An 18,190-nucleotide genomic window follows, 5' to 3' on the forward strand; every position below is an offset into this window, starting at 1 on the left:
CCTGCTACTCGAGGTGTGTGCAAAAGTTGTGGTGTGCGTGAGTGCGCTTGTCTGTGTGTGGGAACATGTGCTAGACTAGTAAGTGGGTACCAGTGTGTGTGTGTGTGTGGATGTGTACGGATAGCGTGTATGTGTCTGTGTGTGATGGTAAGATGTGCGTAAGGTTGCCCTAGTCACGTTCGCCCATGACTTCCTTGAAGTTGTTTTTTTTAGCTCCAGAGGTTCTCACCCCACCCCGTCTTGTCCACAGGTTCACTACACTTTGTAAAGTCCTCTCCTGCTGCTAACTCCTGCTCTGCCGTCCACACAGCTCTTTCTGTCTCTTTCTCTACGTTGTGCCTGCTGGTTGGTTGGTAATAAAGAAAAAGGGGGCCAGATAACAGTGCCCTAGTTTCTACCTCTCTCCTCTCCTCCTCTCCCTCCCTGATCGCCTCTGGTGGGTTGAGGGCATTCAGCGACGACATGGTGATTTAATTGAAGGTGCTCACACCTATTACACCCTCTCACCTGCCCATTCTGATATTTACAAGAGTTGGGTCAGGTTCAGACACTCCTTTAAAGTTTGTATTTTCAGTCTTTTCATTGCTATGCCAAACACATATGTTATCAATCTGAAACATTGTTGGGCGTCACATCTTCCAAACTCTTGCTTAGTCTGATCCGTTCCCAGCTCAGTTGTCTCAGTGCGCTGTGTGCCAGGGGAATCCTCGTTTCCTTTATTAGTTGTCTTGTGAAGGAGCTGATCCACTTCCTCAGCCAATCAGCATCAGCGCTCCCACCTGACGCTGATCCACATTAAGAAAGACAGAAAAAAAGGGGCTTTGACAGAGCAGGAGTTCTAGAATTTTGTCATTCAGATTTTAAAGTTTGAATATGCTTGGCAGCAAAGAGCTCTTGTATCTTTTAGGACTTGATATGGTCTTGTGTTTAAAGAATTGGCCCTCGTGTCGGAATATACAGTTTTAGAAGTCGCACAAGAAAATCCTACAAGTGGCTGTGACATGTTGTACAGTGAATGTTTACTTCTGGTTTCCTTTTCGCAGACCAAAATCAAATTAACACTTTTACTTTCACGTTTAACAATAATAATCTGATTTGGCACATAAACTCTTTTGGGTGGCTTCACATTAAAAGAATAACATAACACAGTTTGAGGATGGAAAGAAAAGGGTCAGAACCTGAAATATCTCAAAGGCACAATCAACCTTCTCCCGATGAAATACTTGAGTAAATGGGCATGCTTTTTATAAACCACTGTGCCCCACTTTAGACAGGATTCTGGCCCATTTTCAGTCCTGACAACACTGGCACAGCTCTGGGTTTATGACACACTGAATCGCAAGACGATAAAGGCAAGAGGTGCATGTGTGTCCGCTTAAGAGAGTAAAACCGAGAAACTAGATTGATTATCCAGTATATCGTCTTTGTGGATTGTACTACATTTTTATGTCTGTCTTTGTAAAAAAAAATAGAGTGGTACAGAAACACCACAACAAGTCTGATGTCTGACACTCTCTGGTCAATGAATGTTATTTGAGAGAACCGAGGTGCTTTCTGTGAACACCATCACCAGCTTACTGAACCAGGAAATTAATCATTAAAGATAAATCACCTCACTCACAAGATTAAAAAAAGAAGAAGAAGAAGAAAGATACCCCACATTGGGAGTTGAGAGTTCATTATAGCGTAACACCTGGATGCCTCTGTAGCAAAGCTGCCTTTGAGTCCCAGAGGACAACTCCCTTACAGAGGGTGTGAGAGCGATCGCTTGTGTTCTAAGTGTGTAATAATGGCGTGTGTTTTCGGCACAGCTTGTCTCACATGGGTTAACCCTGTGACCTGCTTCATGTCACCCTTCGTAACTGTGGAGGTATACCCAGCATCTCATAGCTGCCCAGTCTCCAAGCAACAGCCGGCAAGTGTGGGCGACAGTGGGTAACACGTCACCGGCAACACCATTATGTCTCAGTTGGGGCGATCGGCTGGTATATTTCTGGAGATACCTGCATAAAAGTTAAACAGCATCTGGGGAAAAAAATAAACTAAGACATATCTACCTCACCTGTGATGCCACACACTCGACTGCCATTAATCTGACCAGAATGATCAGTGAGCCAGTGAGTTGGCTTGCACACAATGAATCGAAATCACAGTATGACCCTACTACTGCAATTTTTCAAATCGTATGAAAGGTGCAATGTTTGTCAGAGGCTAAATGTGTGTCAGAGTACACATGCTGTACCAGTACTGTTAGAGACAATGACAGGAAAAACAATACAATACAACAGTACAAAAATTACTACAGCTGAAATCAGGATTGATACCAGTCTGAACTAAGCAGTGAGCGATTAACTGCAATTACGGAAGGCCAGCTTTCATGTTAGACTTCTTATTACAGGATGAAAAACAACCTAAATTTGTGGCTAATTTTACCCACAGCAGAATAGATTGCATAGCCTTCAGAGGGCCACTGACTGTATTCATTTACTAATGACAGGCAACATTACTCAAAGCGAAATTAGATTACCCATGGCCCGAGGCACTTTCTATGAGGGTCACGTTAATATTCCTCTCCAAAACCGCGGGAACAGTTAGCATACGCGCTCAGCCCTCAGTGTGTCGCCACCCACGCTCATTCCACCCACTCCATCAAACGCTTTGGCCTTCCATCTACAATATGAAGCATGGGTTAGGTTAGGGGATGTGGGACAGTGATTTGGGAGCTAATGAGCAACACATTGAGGAAAAAAATTCAATCAGGTTGAAATTACAAGGGGGCTGATATGGCTGATGTACAGCAACATCCAATATTGCTTTCAAAAAGATAATTTCCCCTGCCAGATAAACAGCTCTGATCCGTCTATTACACCTAATTAAAATTTCACCAGCCTAATTGCGCATATCAGACAGAGTAATGTAGTCTTTAATTTCTCACATGAGGCCCGTCATATAACCCTTCCTCCTGCATATATTTATCTAGCCACACAGTGGTACTTGTCATAGTCAGTGCTGTATTCTGTGTGAATAAAAGTGCTTCTATTGAACTATGCAAACAGCAACTGAAACATACAGTAGATGATATTCTGCTTTTGTTGCAGGTTCATAGCTGTCTATGTCCAAATACAGGAACCTTTAAAAAACAGGACCAAAATGAAAAAAAATAATATTTAGTGTCACATTGAGAAGCCTTTGATCGGCCTTGAGGAGTAATAACAACTGCCAAAAAGAATTTAACCTCAGCGGAATAGTGCCTTTTCTCTGCACCAACCATGTTTTCTTCTCTTCAGTCAGTGTATACAGTACTTCTGATTCACACACACAGTGAGAAAGGAGAGAAGTTCACTCTGCCCACTGATAGAGACAGATGGATGACTACTGGGATATAACAAATGGCTTCATTTTGTCAGGTGGCATCTTTCGGAGCGACACTGCCGGCTTTTTAACATTTTGATCTAAGGGCGCTGCCACCAGCCCCATGCCGACTGATTTATTTCTTTGTGCCAAACAACGCGGAGACTCTAAGGCTAAAGTGGCCCATAGCTCAGTCTGAGATGACAGACATTTTGTTCTCATGCAGCCCAAATGAAGAGGCATTCAGGACTCCAATAAGGTCAGCCAGGAGAATCTCAGTGAAGCACTGCAATCAAAGAGATGCAATGGAAGTCAAGCTGCACTGAGATGAATGTTTATGGCTGTAATTATTTGACCAAATTATAAACATTTCCCATAAATCTGTATCAGTTTTTAGAAATAGCTAGATGGTTTTCCTTTTTATTTTTTAATGATTTTGATTTTATTTAGCCAAAGCATGTGTGTGGATTTTTAGCTTTTAGACTTCTTTAAATGTTTGGTGATGGCAATGCGGCTCTGTCAAGGGGTCCAGCCCTTCCTGGTTGAAATATCGTAATAACCTTTAGATGAATTGAGAAAGACATTTTGTTTCCTAGAAGATGAATTTTACCGACTGTTGTAATTACCCAACGTCGCTCCTAGTAGTTTTGAGTGAAATGTTTAAACAACTCGTGGATGAATTGGTATGAAATTGTGTAGGCCTAAAGGCAGTAATGCCTTCCTTCTGGTGATTTTTGATTACTTTGGGGATCCTTTAAAATGGTGTACATGATAGAACATACCTGGGGGAAAAACATCAGCATGTTTGCTTTGTTACTGTGAGCATGTTAGCATTATTCCATTAGCATTTACTTCATAGAGCTACTAGCATGGCCGAAGACTCTTGTATTTTACAATACTAAGCAAAAAATCATATGCACATACAGTAAAGTACAGACACATGGAATAGAAAAGACAGCTAGTTCCCTAAACGTTCTTACTATTCACCTTAAAAAAACACAATATTCAGTAGTTCAACTTTTTATGGCTGATGACAGCAAACCAGCTTTTATTTATCTGTATATAAAATGGCCAGTAGAACTGCATGACCATCCGCCATACAGCACAAAGGTAGCCTATATTAATAAGACACTTTTCCATGAAATAATGTTTGAACCCTTTGATCATGTTTTTGCACGTCCATTGTTTTTCATTCTTTTTGTATTTTTTATTGCACTTTTATAAACAAATGTACAGCTTCACATTACAAACAAATACATATTTATCTCCTTCCAAACTGTAATATAAAAAAAGTTTAAGCTCTACGCTCAAGAATGGTTCATACTGATGGCTTTGTTATACATGAGCGCAGCCTGGTATATGAAGTGGTATCTCCAATGGAATATCAAACACACTTAGAACAATCAAATACTAATCGGTGGTTGAGTGAGCTCGCTGGCCAAAACCAGAACCAACTTTATAGCCCTGAAGACTGAAGAAAAACCCACCCCCAGCTGGCTCTTGGAGCAAGCTCAAGCAAACACTCACAGCTTTAACTACATACAGTAATGGCATTCTTTTTTTTTCTTCTTCTTCTTTTTTTATCTGAATCACTTTATTCATTTTTCATTTCCCAGCACTTCCACCAAGTAGGGAGAAGACCTCAAAGTGACCAACTTGCCAAAACAACACAGTATTTCCTGAGAGAACAAACAGAAAGAGCAGTGATGGACATGCAGTAAGATAACATACACACACACACACACACACACACACACACACACACACACACACACACACACACACACACACACACGCACACACACACACACACACACACACACGTTGAAGTCTGGTTACTAGAGCCAAATCCTTCTGGGACGCATCCGTAGACAGCTCCCTCTGCTTCTGTCTGGGAGTTCTGTTTGACATGGGGGGAGGTGGGGGAAGGCGTGTGAGGCAACCATATGGACTCAGAGAAAAAACAAACATTCTCCACCTGGTCTGTAAGTCCTGCTCTGTGCCGTTTCAACAGTAGTGGGCACCCCCCTATTTTTTTTTTTGTGACTGGCACATACAGGATGGTGGATTGATATGGAAGTGAATCAAAAGGGGGACTTGAACAGAGGTGTTCCGCTGACAGTGTGTTCAACTAACAAAACTCAGAGAAGAATAGGTTGAAGGAAGAAACAGTGAAAGAGAACACACCTTTTATATTGATGGTCGACTAGAACAATCTGCCGAAATACTGAAACATTCAATACAACACATCTAAGCTAAGACACTGACTCCCAAACCATACTCTATACTGAGAAAAGCTGATTTGAAAACACTTACCATTTGTGTTGTTTTAAAGGCCATACATTATTCTAGACAGTTTTGAGAGCGCCCCTGTTGCCTCTCTCAAACCAATGAATATAGTGTAAGGCAACACAAAACTCCTTTTTGAGGACAATACACAAACTTTGGAGAGAGGTCTATATATAGCTATTGCACATACATATGGAACACTTTATAGTTGAAGAACACATTTCATGTAGCACCTTGTTTAATAATGTACAGGTAGATTACTGCTGATTGGCACATGTCAACGCTCTCACTTCATCCACCATGTTCAGTGACCATTACACAAACAAGGGCTGTGAGCCACACACTGCTCATTGAAGCATTTCCACAGTTGAATAAAATCACTTAAAGTGTGCATGGGCTACAGCACAGACAATGTAACTCTACTCTGCTTTGATGATGTCTAAAAGCAGATGATTGACTCTGACTGGTAATTGGCTCATCTCCTGTCCAGCTTACTGTCCTCTTTTTCTCCCCGGCTCTCTTTTAAAAAGGACACCCTCTAAGATGGCAGGCTAATAAAGCTACTCGCACGACCACAGAGATAAAACCCACTGATTTGTCATCGTTTTTCTAGTTCCTCCCCCTTTTCCAGGAAAAACCGGGGGGCCCAAACGACATGTCTCTCACACCGGTGTGGTCCTGCGATTCACCCCGTCCTTTAAGTCACTGGGGAAACAGTTGTGAACCTGGAGGAACTCGGCGGCCGCCTCGTGTTCGGGGCTGTACGTGTTCTCCGTCACGCTGTCTCTGGCCATGGCGTACATGGACAGCTGGTCCAGGGCTCCGCTGGAAGACGCCGCCCGCTTCAGGCCGGCCACCGGAGAGTTCTCCCGGGATCCCTCCGAGGAGTGAGAGCTGGAGTGAGACGTTCGCCGGCGGTAGCGGAAGCTGGGTATCCTGGAGTACGGGGAGGAGGAGGAGAGCGAGCGGATGAAGTCGCGCCGCGCCCTCCAGCGGACCTCCTTGTTCCTCTCGATGTAGATGTTGACGGAGAGCACGGCCACGGTCTCGGCCACGATGAAGGACAGGGCGCCGAAGTAGAAGGACCAGCCGTAGGAGTACGTGTACTTCCTGTCGTCGTCACGTTTATCGTTGGGGTCCCCTGCGTTGCTGGAGATGTACACTATGATGCCGATGATGTTGCTCAGACCTGACACACAGGAAACAGGGGGACATAGGGGTGAGGGCATGTGATGTAGTGAAATAGTGATAACAAACTAGTAGAGAGAAACATTTGAATAGTGAATTCCACTGTTTTCAGAATGTAATGCATACATGTCTGCATAGTGTTATATTTTTCCACACTTCACTGTCTAATGGCTCTTTTTCATTACATTTACAGGCTCTACGCTACTCTACTTTTTTGGTGTTCCACTATGAAAAAGTACCTGGTCCCTGGTGCCTATACTAAGAGATTGTAGTGCGCAAAAGCATTTTGTTTAACGTTACATGTTGTAAAAATAGATAAAACTGGCTAAGAAACTGCACTTTCTATGAGTGGTATATGACCTAATGTTAGTTCACCCAAAAACTAAATGTGTTAAAAATAGCCCTGATGTGGACTGAGTAGAAACCATACAGGCAATGGTAGAAAAGCATAAGCGGCTAGCGTTAGCCACCAGTAACGTCACTTTATCGACCAGCTACACAGAGGCAGACTATCATCGGTACTCTTTTGCAGCAATTGTGCAGGATTGGCGTGTACTGTGCTTTGTGGGGCAGTGGGGCCGATTGTGATATATTTTCATGGTGCCCCCAAATCCCTGGAGGCATCCCTGATTGCACCATTGAAGAAGTACAATGTGTGACCACAGGCGCAACATCAAGCTGCCTTTCTTCATTCTTTATACCCCAGCCCTAACATGATTGCTTCTCGCTGGGAGCATTGGTTGACAGAGAAATCTTCCAGCTCACCTGAAGCTACAAAGAGAATGCCTGCGCTGAGGAGGACGTTGTTGGTCCTGCTGTAGACTCGACCCAGCCCGACACACAGCCCACCCAGCATCAGCAGGACAGTACTGAGGATGGGGAACACACTGGAGGCACGAACTATCCCTGCAGAGACCAGAGGTAGAGGTAGAGGGAGAACATGGCAGAGAGTCCATTAAGTCATTGTGAATGGGTTTAACCAATATGTGATTTTGCCAATGAAGAGACAACAATACAACAATGTGTAATGTATAATAACAGACAAATGAACCATGACATTTGCGGAATAATTTAACAACCGTATAAAAAAAGGAAACATTTGCTCTTTTTAATCATTTGAATTTCCATTACCCTCTTGAGGCCTCATCTATCCTGTCCCACCTCCTCCACCATCCCCTTTTTGAGAACTCCATTATCTTTTCTACTTCAGGGCCTTGTTGTGACAAAGCTTTGATAATCAGCTGTGGGATGAACAAAATCTCTCACTGACTATCTCCGCCCCACAGATGAATCACTGTGCCGCCTTTACAAGTGTCCATGGATGGATGGGCTTATTCAACTGCAAAGTTGAATAAGCCCTCCTGCAAAGTCTTCTTTGTTGTTCTCTGTATATAAGGCAGACACTAAATTGGCTATGCCCTCAATGAATAACCTTTTCTTATTGAATACCGCTCTAATCACAATCTATTGTCCAAGCCATGAATCTTGAATTTTTATTAAGGATTGTATGTCTCCACACGGCCAAACATTTTTTTGCTACAATAACACTCGACTGGAGGTCAGAGTAAAACATGCTCCTTTTGAGGTGAGTATATATAATGGTGAACTAAGGCACTGGCGCATTAGTTTACAAAATGGTTTTAATTTCTGATAAGAAATAATAATAGGCCTTTGTTTGAGCTCAATGACTGAACTGCCTGTCTTACTGAATGCTGCCACATGTTTGCTGTGCACTTTATGCCTTTGTTCTGCATCTCTGCATAAAAAGAGCATCCCCTGTGTGGAGACTGCTCCCAGAACCAAAAATAACAAGACACTCAAGGTCAATGGAGATCCTTGCATGCCTTTAAAAATAAAGGGCCGACAGTTTGAACAATGCCAGACTAAGAGGACGAGTGGGGAGCACTTACGCAGCAGGTACTCAGAGCTGTCGGTGTCATAGTCGTTGTCATCAGGGAAATGGTTGATTCTGTAACAGCTGCCTTCATTTATACCTGCAGGACAGGAGTAGTATCAATAGTAAATGTATAGTAGAATGATGCATTATAGTCCATTGTTCAAGGGGGGCGTTAACAGTCTGATATCATCATCATCATCATCATCATCATCTTTTATTATTTTACTCAAGGTCCATTTAAAAAAACATACAATACAAAAAATAGACAACACACACATAAATAAGAATAAAAACATAACGACCAATTAAAAAAGGCACTTATACCAATGCCTCCAAAGGTATGACTGGTAGCGTACTGCGCTATAACTTGGGTTCGACAGCAGCATTATGATTTCATTCTTTGAGTCATTCAAGCGACAGATAAATCGGTACATAAGGTTCCTCAATAAAGCTTGTAAGGTGTTAACTCCTGCATTCACAAATAGCTCACTTGCACTGCTCCACCTTGGTCTTTTAAGTAAGATCCTAATATATTTATATGAAGGTCAAATCCACAGTTGCTCCCTACCCAGTGACCTGTTTTTTTTTTTTGTTAAACGCACCTGCACTCTTGTCACTGATTTAAATAGGAAGGAGTGGGGGACTCATTTCTCATGGGACCTCTGGTTATTTGTGTTATTATGTCATACTAGCAGGACTTAGAAAGGGTATCACAGCCTTTTTCTGATTGATTTAACTTCCATTCAGGCATCTGAGCCTTTACTTTGTTTCAGCCTCATGTTTTAAAGCACATTATACTGAAAAAACAACACGAAAAGCAACATCGGTTTTCCATGTTTTATTTCAGTGGTGTATGTAGACCCTTCCCAAAGGATTTTGATGGATGGAATAACATACATCAGCTAATACATCTCCAGGATTAACCTCCCCATAAACCAGACCTTGACCTTTGACCTCACTATTCTGAAGTACACAGGGTGTCAGACAAGGGCTGCTGTTGTCTGTAGTCCTTGTATTCACCATGAGTGACTAAAGATCCCAGGTCAGTGCATGAGTAGGAACATATTGGAACGTGTGGAGGGCTAGTATAGATTGTTTTTCTAGGATCAGTGCACACGCTACACGGATTGGGATTATTATTGCGTTGCCCGAGGGACTTGATGGTGCTGTGGTGCATGTCTTAATCCAGCTCAGGTAAATGGTTGAGTGCTATAGGAGGAGGAACCAAACCCCCTATTTGGACTACAAAAGACTGTGTGCTAATAGCTTTTAATGCCAAGGTGAGTGACAACAAGGGAATGGAGTGGGGAAGAAAAGGTGTGTGGGCCGGGGGGGGGGGGGGTGTGTAGCTGTAATTGAGCTAGTGTTTAAACAACACCTTGGTTAGAGATAGAAGGGAAAGGTTGGGGGTGGGGGGTGGGGTTAATGGATGTGCTCAGTGGTAATGCTGAGAGTTCTTTGGCCATCTTATTCCCTGTTTGGGGGGGATCTGTGTGAATACCCTAGACGCTTAAATCATTCTGCAAACAACTGAATTAACGGTGCATAATTAGTATACATTTTGACATGAGCATATGAATGAGTTATACTTGCGATATTGTGTGTTCATGATGTTACCTTTGCACTAGTCTGTATGCCTGAGTGGGGAAGCCAATTGAACATTCGCTAAGCTTCACCAGCCTTAGTTACTGTTGCTACGCCTGTAGAGCATTCGGTTCTCGCTCGACACTAATGCAGTTTTAAAATGAGAACCGTGGCACATTTATCACCTAAAACCTTCTGGAGTCATTCTGGAAGTAATGAGTCTAACATGGAGACGGACATAGGTTTTCATTTCTAGCTGGTGACCTCCATTCATCTCAACTGTCACTGGCGGAGTTATCTGCTGTATCTGGCCTGCTTAAGCTTCATTACTTGTCCCCATGCTGACTTATTGTACAGCTCACTCATATAAAAAAATAAGACTCTTGGCAGCCTCATACATGATACTGTGCTGAAAGACAGAGGTTAAAGCTTTGTGTGCCAGGCATAAATGAAAGAACAGTATCGTTGTACACAGCTACTCAGTCACGGTATTGTAAGTATGAGAAGGGAAAATGTAAGACTTCTTTTCTTTTAATCAAACATAACCCTGCTTTGGCTGCTTTTTTTGTTTTCACTGGTTGGTTCCTAATGTGCTCCTACTAAGGGAATGAGCGCGTTAGCCAGACATCATTTAAAAAAAGCAGCATTAAGTTATTGCAGATGAAGGAAGTTTTTTTCTTCTTTTGGTTTCTGATTTTAATAAAATGGACACCACCTTCCAAATTCTTTAAATGTCAAGTGTCTCTTCAACTCGAGTCCAATGACTCTGCATTGACCTGTGAAGAAGTCCAACACCTGACAACATATCTGCTTGGCCTATGAGCTGTGGTTGCTGAGCTATATGATTGGACAAATACTGTGCCGGGGAAAAGGCGTTTGAACGGCCGATTGGCTAAAACTCAGTAAAGATTTTTATCCTTCAATAGAGCAATAGAGACTCTAACTTATCCCCATGTAATAGAAAAACCAGTCATCTTTCCATCCCTTATGGCCTAACAGGCAGCGGAGATTAGAGATGACCTACAATCGTATAAATCTCCAGCTCCACATGGCGATGACAGACACCTGTCAACTCAGTTTCCCAGGTGCCAAAGGGTCAACATACAACCATAGACGTCTGGCGCAACAGCTTTGAAGGGCAGGCACACTTCCATTAACTAGGTCTGCTCCCTTAATAAGTACATCAAATTAATTAGTGTCCAAATCAGTCAGTGAAAATTGGAGCACAAGGTTCTGTGTCTAGTCACTGATGGGGAAAAAAAAGGGCTGTGAACTATTTTGAGCAGAGACATGTAACTTTGTGGCGTTTGACGAAAAGAAACATCTGGTTCTTGTGTTTTAGACCAAGAAGAGTGAAGATAACTAAAGGATGTATAAGGATGTGTGTGTGTGTGTGTGTGTGTGTGTGTGTGTGTGTGTGTGTGTGTGTGTGTGTGTGTGTGTGTATGTCTCTCTTTAAAGCTGTGTCTTTTTAACAAAACTGAAGTGTTTCTTCACCTTTTAAATATTGCAAAGGAAACACATTTTTACCTTGAAACGAAAACACTGCTCCAGTCCAGACGCCTGCTACTCCAGCCAGTCTGACACATTTGTCTAGTCTCCTGTGTGTGTGTGTGTGTGTGTGTGTGTGTGTGTGTGTGTGTGTGTGTGTGTGTGTGTGTGTGTGTGTGTGTGTGTGTGTGTGTGTGTGTGTGTGTGTGTGTGTGTGTGTGTGCGTGTGTGTGTGTGTGTCATGATGATGACGAAATAGAAGACAATATTGCAACTGACTGGAGATCTGATTGTAAGCTGACGCCTCGAGGTTTGTGATTTATGAGTGACAGTTATCAGCTCAAAGTCTATGTTTTTTTGTGTATATGTGTGTGTGTGTGTGTGTGTGTGTGTGTGTGTGTGCGTGCGCGTGTGTACATGCACACACACACACACACACACAGACGGACCCTTTGTGAAATGAAATAAAGTCTGAATACTGACTAAAGCTGGGAGGGAAAGCGGAGGGAGGCAGCAGAGATTAAAAAAGGGGGAAAAGGAAAGGAAATGAAATAAGAAAAGCACAGGGAGCAAAGGAAGGATGGGGGTGAATAAAAGATAGCAGGTCACATTAAAGAGGGACTCGGTCAGAGGAGGAGAGGAAGGAATCCACAAGATAAACATCAAGAATGGTAGACAAGAGCATGAAAGGGCAGAATGTGTTGGTTTTTTCCCGTTTTCTTTTGAAAGGGCTGGATGACAGTAATGCAATGTAAAAGCTGTGAAACTGAGTGGGTAGAGCCAAAAGCGTTGGCCAATGGCCACACAGATACACAGCTGGTCACCTGAGTGACACACATGTTTAAGGTGTTAGTGACAAGCCCAACAAGAGCATATCCACTTCTATCCAATTCAGGGAATGTTAGAAGGAGGCTGTGTTGTGTCAAATCAAAAAATGAATCGGACCACAGTGGACACATTACAGGCAGAATAATGGGTGTCCTGGGCCTGACTGAGGTTGCAAAGCCCCATGCTGACCATCTCCCTCTCTCCTCCATGGCAACCCCCTGTTCGTCTTTACTAAGCTGATTTACACAAACAATCTCTAGGATATTTAGACATTTTCATTATTATCTTTATACCCAACGGATAAGAGACATCCCTTCCCCTTCCAGTTCACAAATCACCTTGTAATAATAGTACACAACTGCGAACACAAACGCACACATTAGCACACACAGGAAAGATGTAGACACTGATATACACAGATTGCATTGGGAGCAGCTGTCACATCTGTGGTTCCACTGACAACAGGACAGTGCTCATCGTCATTATCATCTCAGCCAATAAATGAGTGTCCTTAGTGGAGTGCACCAATGGCACTGTCTCGTGAGTCCTGCCCTGGCTCACTCTGATGTCTCCATGAGTGTAGTTCATCATCACAATGAGCTCCGGGCGACACATGCCCCCACTTCCTCATTATCACACGTCAGTAGCTCTGTAAATATATTGGTGAATAAACCAATCAACATTGACTTTAATATTGCATTGCAATAGAACTACGTAGCCCCCAGTGGGTGATATGTCCACGGTACCACTGATATACAGCACATCTAAGCAGCAGCACCCTGTTCTGCTTTGCTTTTGTTCTAGTGTTGTGTTTAAACCTGTGCCGGAGAGCGTGAACTGACAAGGGAGAGTGCTGTGAGCTTTACAGCAGGTGGGATGATTAGGTTTTATGAAGCTGCCAACATATGGAGCCCTGGCATTGGGGCTTAATTTCAAATGCAGACATGCACGCACAGCTCGCGCTAGACACAACGCCGCATACATTTATTACTCTGGAAGCAGAGGAACCCAGAAAGGCTGCCGTGTAATCAAACAAAACCCCTCCATTTTTTTTTCTTTTCATTCCAAGTGAGGATGAGAGAAAAGCAATTTGGCAAAGACTTCTTGGAATGATTGTTGATATGATTGACAGTTGGTTAATTAAATTGTCAACAGGCAGGCTTAGAATACAGCCCTGCTATAGACTGTGCATGTGTATCCAATGTATGTTGGATACACATGGGGAATTGGAGATCTATCTCTGGATGAAGTGTCTTGTATGCGTTTTCACGTGTAAAAATCTTCATATATAATGGATTCTCAACGTGATCATTAAGATTTAGCCATGAGGGTCAGTCCCCGGGTTCGAATTCCCCTCTGTGCCCCATGTCATCTCTGAATGTATTGAATGAAAAAAGAGCTTCATCCCAAGTGAAAAGGGGCTGGGGGCTTATGTGGGTATGGAGGGGCTGACAAAGGGTTCATTAAAACAGATAGAGTAGCAGAAGAGGAAGCCATGGGGCAGATAAAAGAGAGAAAAGGAAATGAAAAGAGAGAGCACACATGAAGCCAAGGACAGGAGGACGGAGGAACAGAGGTGGAAGTTGTGGCCTGCTGACTAATTACTGCCTTTTACATGGCTTCTCATTGTTGTCGCCTTTTAATTACAGACGTGCAGAGAGCATGGGGGAAATGGTGAAGTGACCACACCAGCCCACCTAAACAAACAGATACAAACTTCTACTGCCTTCCCAAGAAAAACAACTGCTGCCTCCACACTCACGCAAAACCCACTGCCCAGCCGGGATGTTTAGTGTAAAAATGTACCTGCTAATTAGTTAATACATAATTTCTAATTTTCAAGCAACAGCCTCTGATGCATTGCCTTATTCTGATGGAAATGTACCCTGCCCTCGCCACAATTGTGTGCGGGGGGTGGGTGGGGGGGGGGGGGGGGACAGGCAAATCAAAACAAAAGGGTTGAGAAATGCAAAGGACTCCATAAATGAGGGTTGTGCTGAGCAACCTCTGCATAAAGTAGCCTCGTTCGTTCATTCATTCAATCCTGGCCGCTCCTTAAATGTCACGCAGGGCCCTTGTAAAGGAGAGACAACGCTAGTGGAGCAGGGCCACTAGAAAAAAACCACTCAGACACGTTCATATGGGTGTTGCTCAGAAGAAGTGTTGCTACGTGTGTTACGACAACGTGTTGTCACTGAGGAGACACATGAAAAGACATGTCGCTGCAATCTGTTCAGCAAAATGTGGTGATGTTTTATCTCAGTAGCTAGCTGTGATACACACAAGAGTCGCTCTGCCCAATAACCGAGCATTAGTGTGTGTGTGTGTGTGTGTGTGTGTGTGTGTGTGTGTGTGTGTGTGTGTGTGTGTGTGTGTGTGTGTGTGTGTGTGTGTGTGTGGGGAAGGAGGTGGGGGGGTTGAGTCTCCCTTCCTTGTCTTCTCCTCCATACTTATGAGTCTCCATGACAACAGAGCCACCGTCCAGCATCTTTTTTGTTTGTTTGAAGAAGACACCACAGAAGTAAAACTATTTTCACCAGAGAGACTGATATGATAGGGCGGCCTTCAGTTTGTGCATATAAACCTTTTAAAATGATAATCTCATATACGGGGAGCGGCCTTTGTCCCAAACCTCATTGGCATATGTTCAGTCTCTACTGTTATTAATTCCACTTTCACTATTAACTTCAAAGCACTGATGGGAAATCCTGCTTGACATAATAGTTGCTGGCATTTGTCAATTCATTTAATTGTTCAGGGTCTCTGAGGATGTAATGCAGTCTGTCCACACCACAGGCGGGGAGATGAGGGGGGGGCAGCAAAGAATGACTTGAATGAAAATGTCTCCTCAGATGCATCCAGCACCCTCTTTTCGACAGGAGGACAACCTCAATAGTATATACACTCCGATGAGATTCAGTTTAGAAAATGTGGAGGGAAACAAACTAACCCATCGCAGCAGAATAAACTGCCACACAGATTAAGATGCCGTCTAATGGATAAATAATTTTTTTTTTATGTTTTAACACAGAAGGCAATACACTCAAAAAGAAAATTATAAATTAATTTTTCAGTTAGGAGGTGACCAAAGAAAAAGTTTCCCATCCTGCTTCCATTTCTCAACAGTCAACACAACTATAATTTACAGCCTGCAAATTGTATTTCTGTTTACAATAATGATCCAGATGTTGACAATCAGGCTGCGTGTCACGTCTCATCAACTCCGCATGCTGCTGGAACATAGTGTGCTGTGTTTAGGGTGGACACCTCCCCCTGTAGTCTCTGGCAGACCTGCCCGTGGCTATAAGCCCTTCTTCATTTCTGTGCTACTGGATTTACAGTTAGGTTTTCAGATAGAGCTAAAAATGATAGACTGGCTGTGTGTTGTATTTTTGTGAAGCCAGTAGTGAACTTGAAGATTGATTTAGTCAATTTGGGTGCAATTCTAAAACTCCCCCTAATAAATTGCTCAAGATGTCTGAGTTTTACAATGAAAAAACAGAATAAGTGGACAATCTCTTGGAGGTCTTTGTGAAAAATATATATAGAAGACGGTGCTCTTTGGTGCATGAACAAATCCAGTATACACTAAAAAAAAATCCAAAGCACTGTCTTTAGAAAAAAGGTAAACTGCCTTTATTACATCTGGCACATTCTAAATAGAATCAGCTTTTAAAAAATGACTTGTAAAATGAGAGTTTTACTTATTACTATATTTTGCATTCAACTATAGCAGGACATTCATACCAGTATGTTTGTGGCATAATATAGCCTATCCATCATGTCAAACCAACTCATTCATCAGCTGAGCTAAGTCAAGGGGTGGCCGGAAGGAGGATTGGTTAATGAATGGGTGTCTGTTTGCCTCTGAAGTGAGACGTCACTCCAGGCGCAACTCCTTTTCAAACATCAAACGCGTAAAATGAGAGAAAAACACTTTGACTTGTTTAGGCTACTTCAAATTCTGTAACAACAAGAATATCTTTTTCTATTTCGCTTGGACATGACGTGAACTAAGAGTCATCTTTTTTTTTGAATCACCGGGCAGGTTTCCATGGTAATTTTCAGGGATGTTGCCAAGCAACAGCATCGGATACAATGAAGACATGTGAATGAAAGTAGACTAATAGCGCGCACATTATCCTGGCAGCGACTGGCATGAAATGAATGAGCTCAGACAGGTGCGCCGGCTTGGCATCGAATACTTTATCAGACTAAACCACAGCCGTGTTAAGTATGCGAGCCTTGATGCTTAAACAATGGGATGTAACAGTTTGCAGTTGAGTAGCCTACTTAGGAGGATATACAGTATGAATTGTTATATGCAACTTCAGCAAATCAGCAGCGTTAAACACTCTAGGTGTGCGTATCGTTTCTCCATCCGACCGAGACTCTTTTAAAGTTGTTCCACCCTTATTATGATGCTATTGTTGTTCCCCATCTCCCGATTGAGGCATTCCGCGTGCGTAAAAGGGAGTGTATCTGTCTGTGCGCTCAGGTGTCTGTGCGCTCAGAAACTCGGACAAAAGAGAGAGTTAAAAAAGTAATTTTACTTCCAAAAGTACCATAATTCCTGTGCGCAGCTATACACATACTAACTAATGGCATGCTTTGGAGCAGCAGGCTTACCTTCAATACAGCAGATTCTCCATAACCCGGAGTGGGTGAGATCGCCCTTCTTGGTCCTGGGCTGCGATTGGGACTCGTCTGTGCTGGCATTGGTGGTGTTGCAGATGTACGCCCGCGAGTAAAGCCAGTAGTCCGTGCCGATGGCGATGGTCATCAGGCTGAAGGCAGCGAAAGCCCCCACGGTGGCCAGCAGCGTTTGAACCCCGCGGTCACACCACGCCATGGCGCTTCATACTAGTCCACACTCTCACCGCTCCAACGTGCGTCAGGGCGCGGATCCTTTGGTCATACTTATGTGGGTGCGTCCAGCCTCTCTGCTCCTCTGCTAAAAGTGTAGGACAGAAAAAGAGGGGAAAGAAGTAGTAATAGTGTCTGAAGCGCACACCTGATGCTCAAAACCAAACTTGCTGCTGTGTCAATGAGAGGACACCAGTTGTGCCCACTCCAGAGAATCCACACAGGTTCCAGCAGCTCGACAGCAACACCAAATCAGAACGCCTTAGACCTCCTGATTTTTTAGAATTCCCTCCTTAAATTTTGTCTCAACACACTTTGCTCTGTTCCTACAAAGAATGTGCCTCTGTTTAAACCCATTGCCAAAGAGGACTACGTCAATGGCTTATAAGTGAGACCCCACCCTCGCCAAATCTAGCCAGTGCTGGATATGTGTTGAATAACGACAGAAAAAGCTCTGTGTGACATTACAATTTTCCATTGGGTCCCTGGTGCATTTCAAACATGTGGAATCTATATCTGGAGAAATATTAATTGGCCAAACAATCTGTCCCTCATCCCTCAAATGATTGACACTTTCCACTGATTTCCGAAGCAATGAATATTACCAAAGTCAACTGTCACAGTCCGCTGTTATAAGGATGGGGGTGGGGGGGGGGGAGAAACTATTTTACGACTTGACACAATGGTCTTTCTCTG

General features: G+C 43.2%; 1 protein-coding gene across 1 annotated transcript; it reads right to left on the minus strand.

The window, feature by feature from the left end:
- Window positions 1-6,302: 6,302 nt before the first annotated feature.
- On the minus strand, window positions 6,303-17,480 carry cacng4b (calcium channel, voltage-dependent, gamma subunit 4b; the record flags this gene model as incomplete). Its single annotated transcript, XM_080044369.1, has 4 exons — window positions 6,303-6,829; window positions 7,594-7,734; window positions 8,739-8,822; window positions 17,258-17,480. The coding sequence occupies 4 exons, from the start codon at window positions 17,478-17,480 to the stop codon at window positions 6,303-6,305; spliced, it is 975 nt and encodes a 324-aa protein (XP_079900495.1).
- Between the last annotated feature and the right edge of the window lie 710 nt (window positions 17,481-18,190).

Source organism: Ammodytes marinus, assembly GCF_949987685.1.
Source record: "Ammodytes marinus genome assembly, chromosome: 16".
Classification (NCBI taxonomy): domain Eukaryota; kingdom Metazoa; phylum Chordata; class Actinopteri; order Uranoscopiformes; family Ammodytidae; genus Ammodytes; species Ammodytes marinus.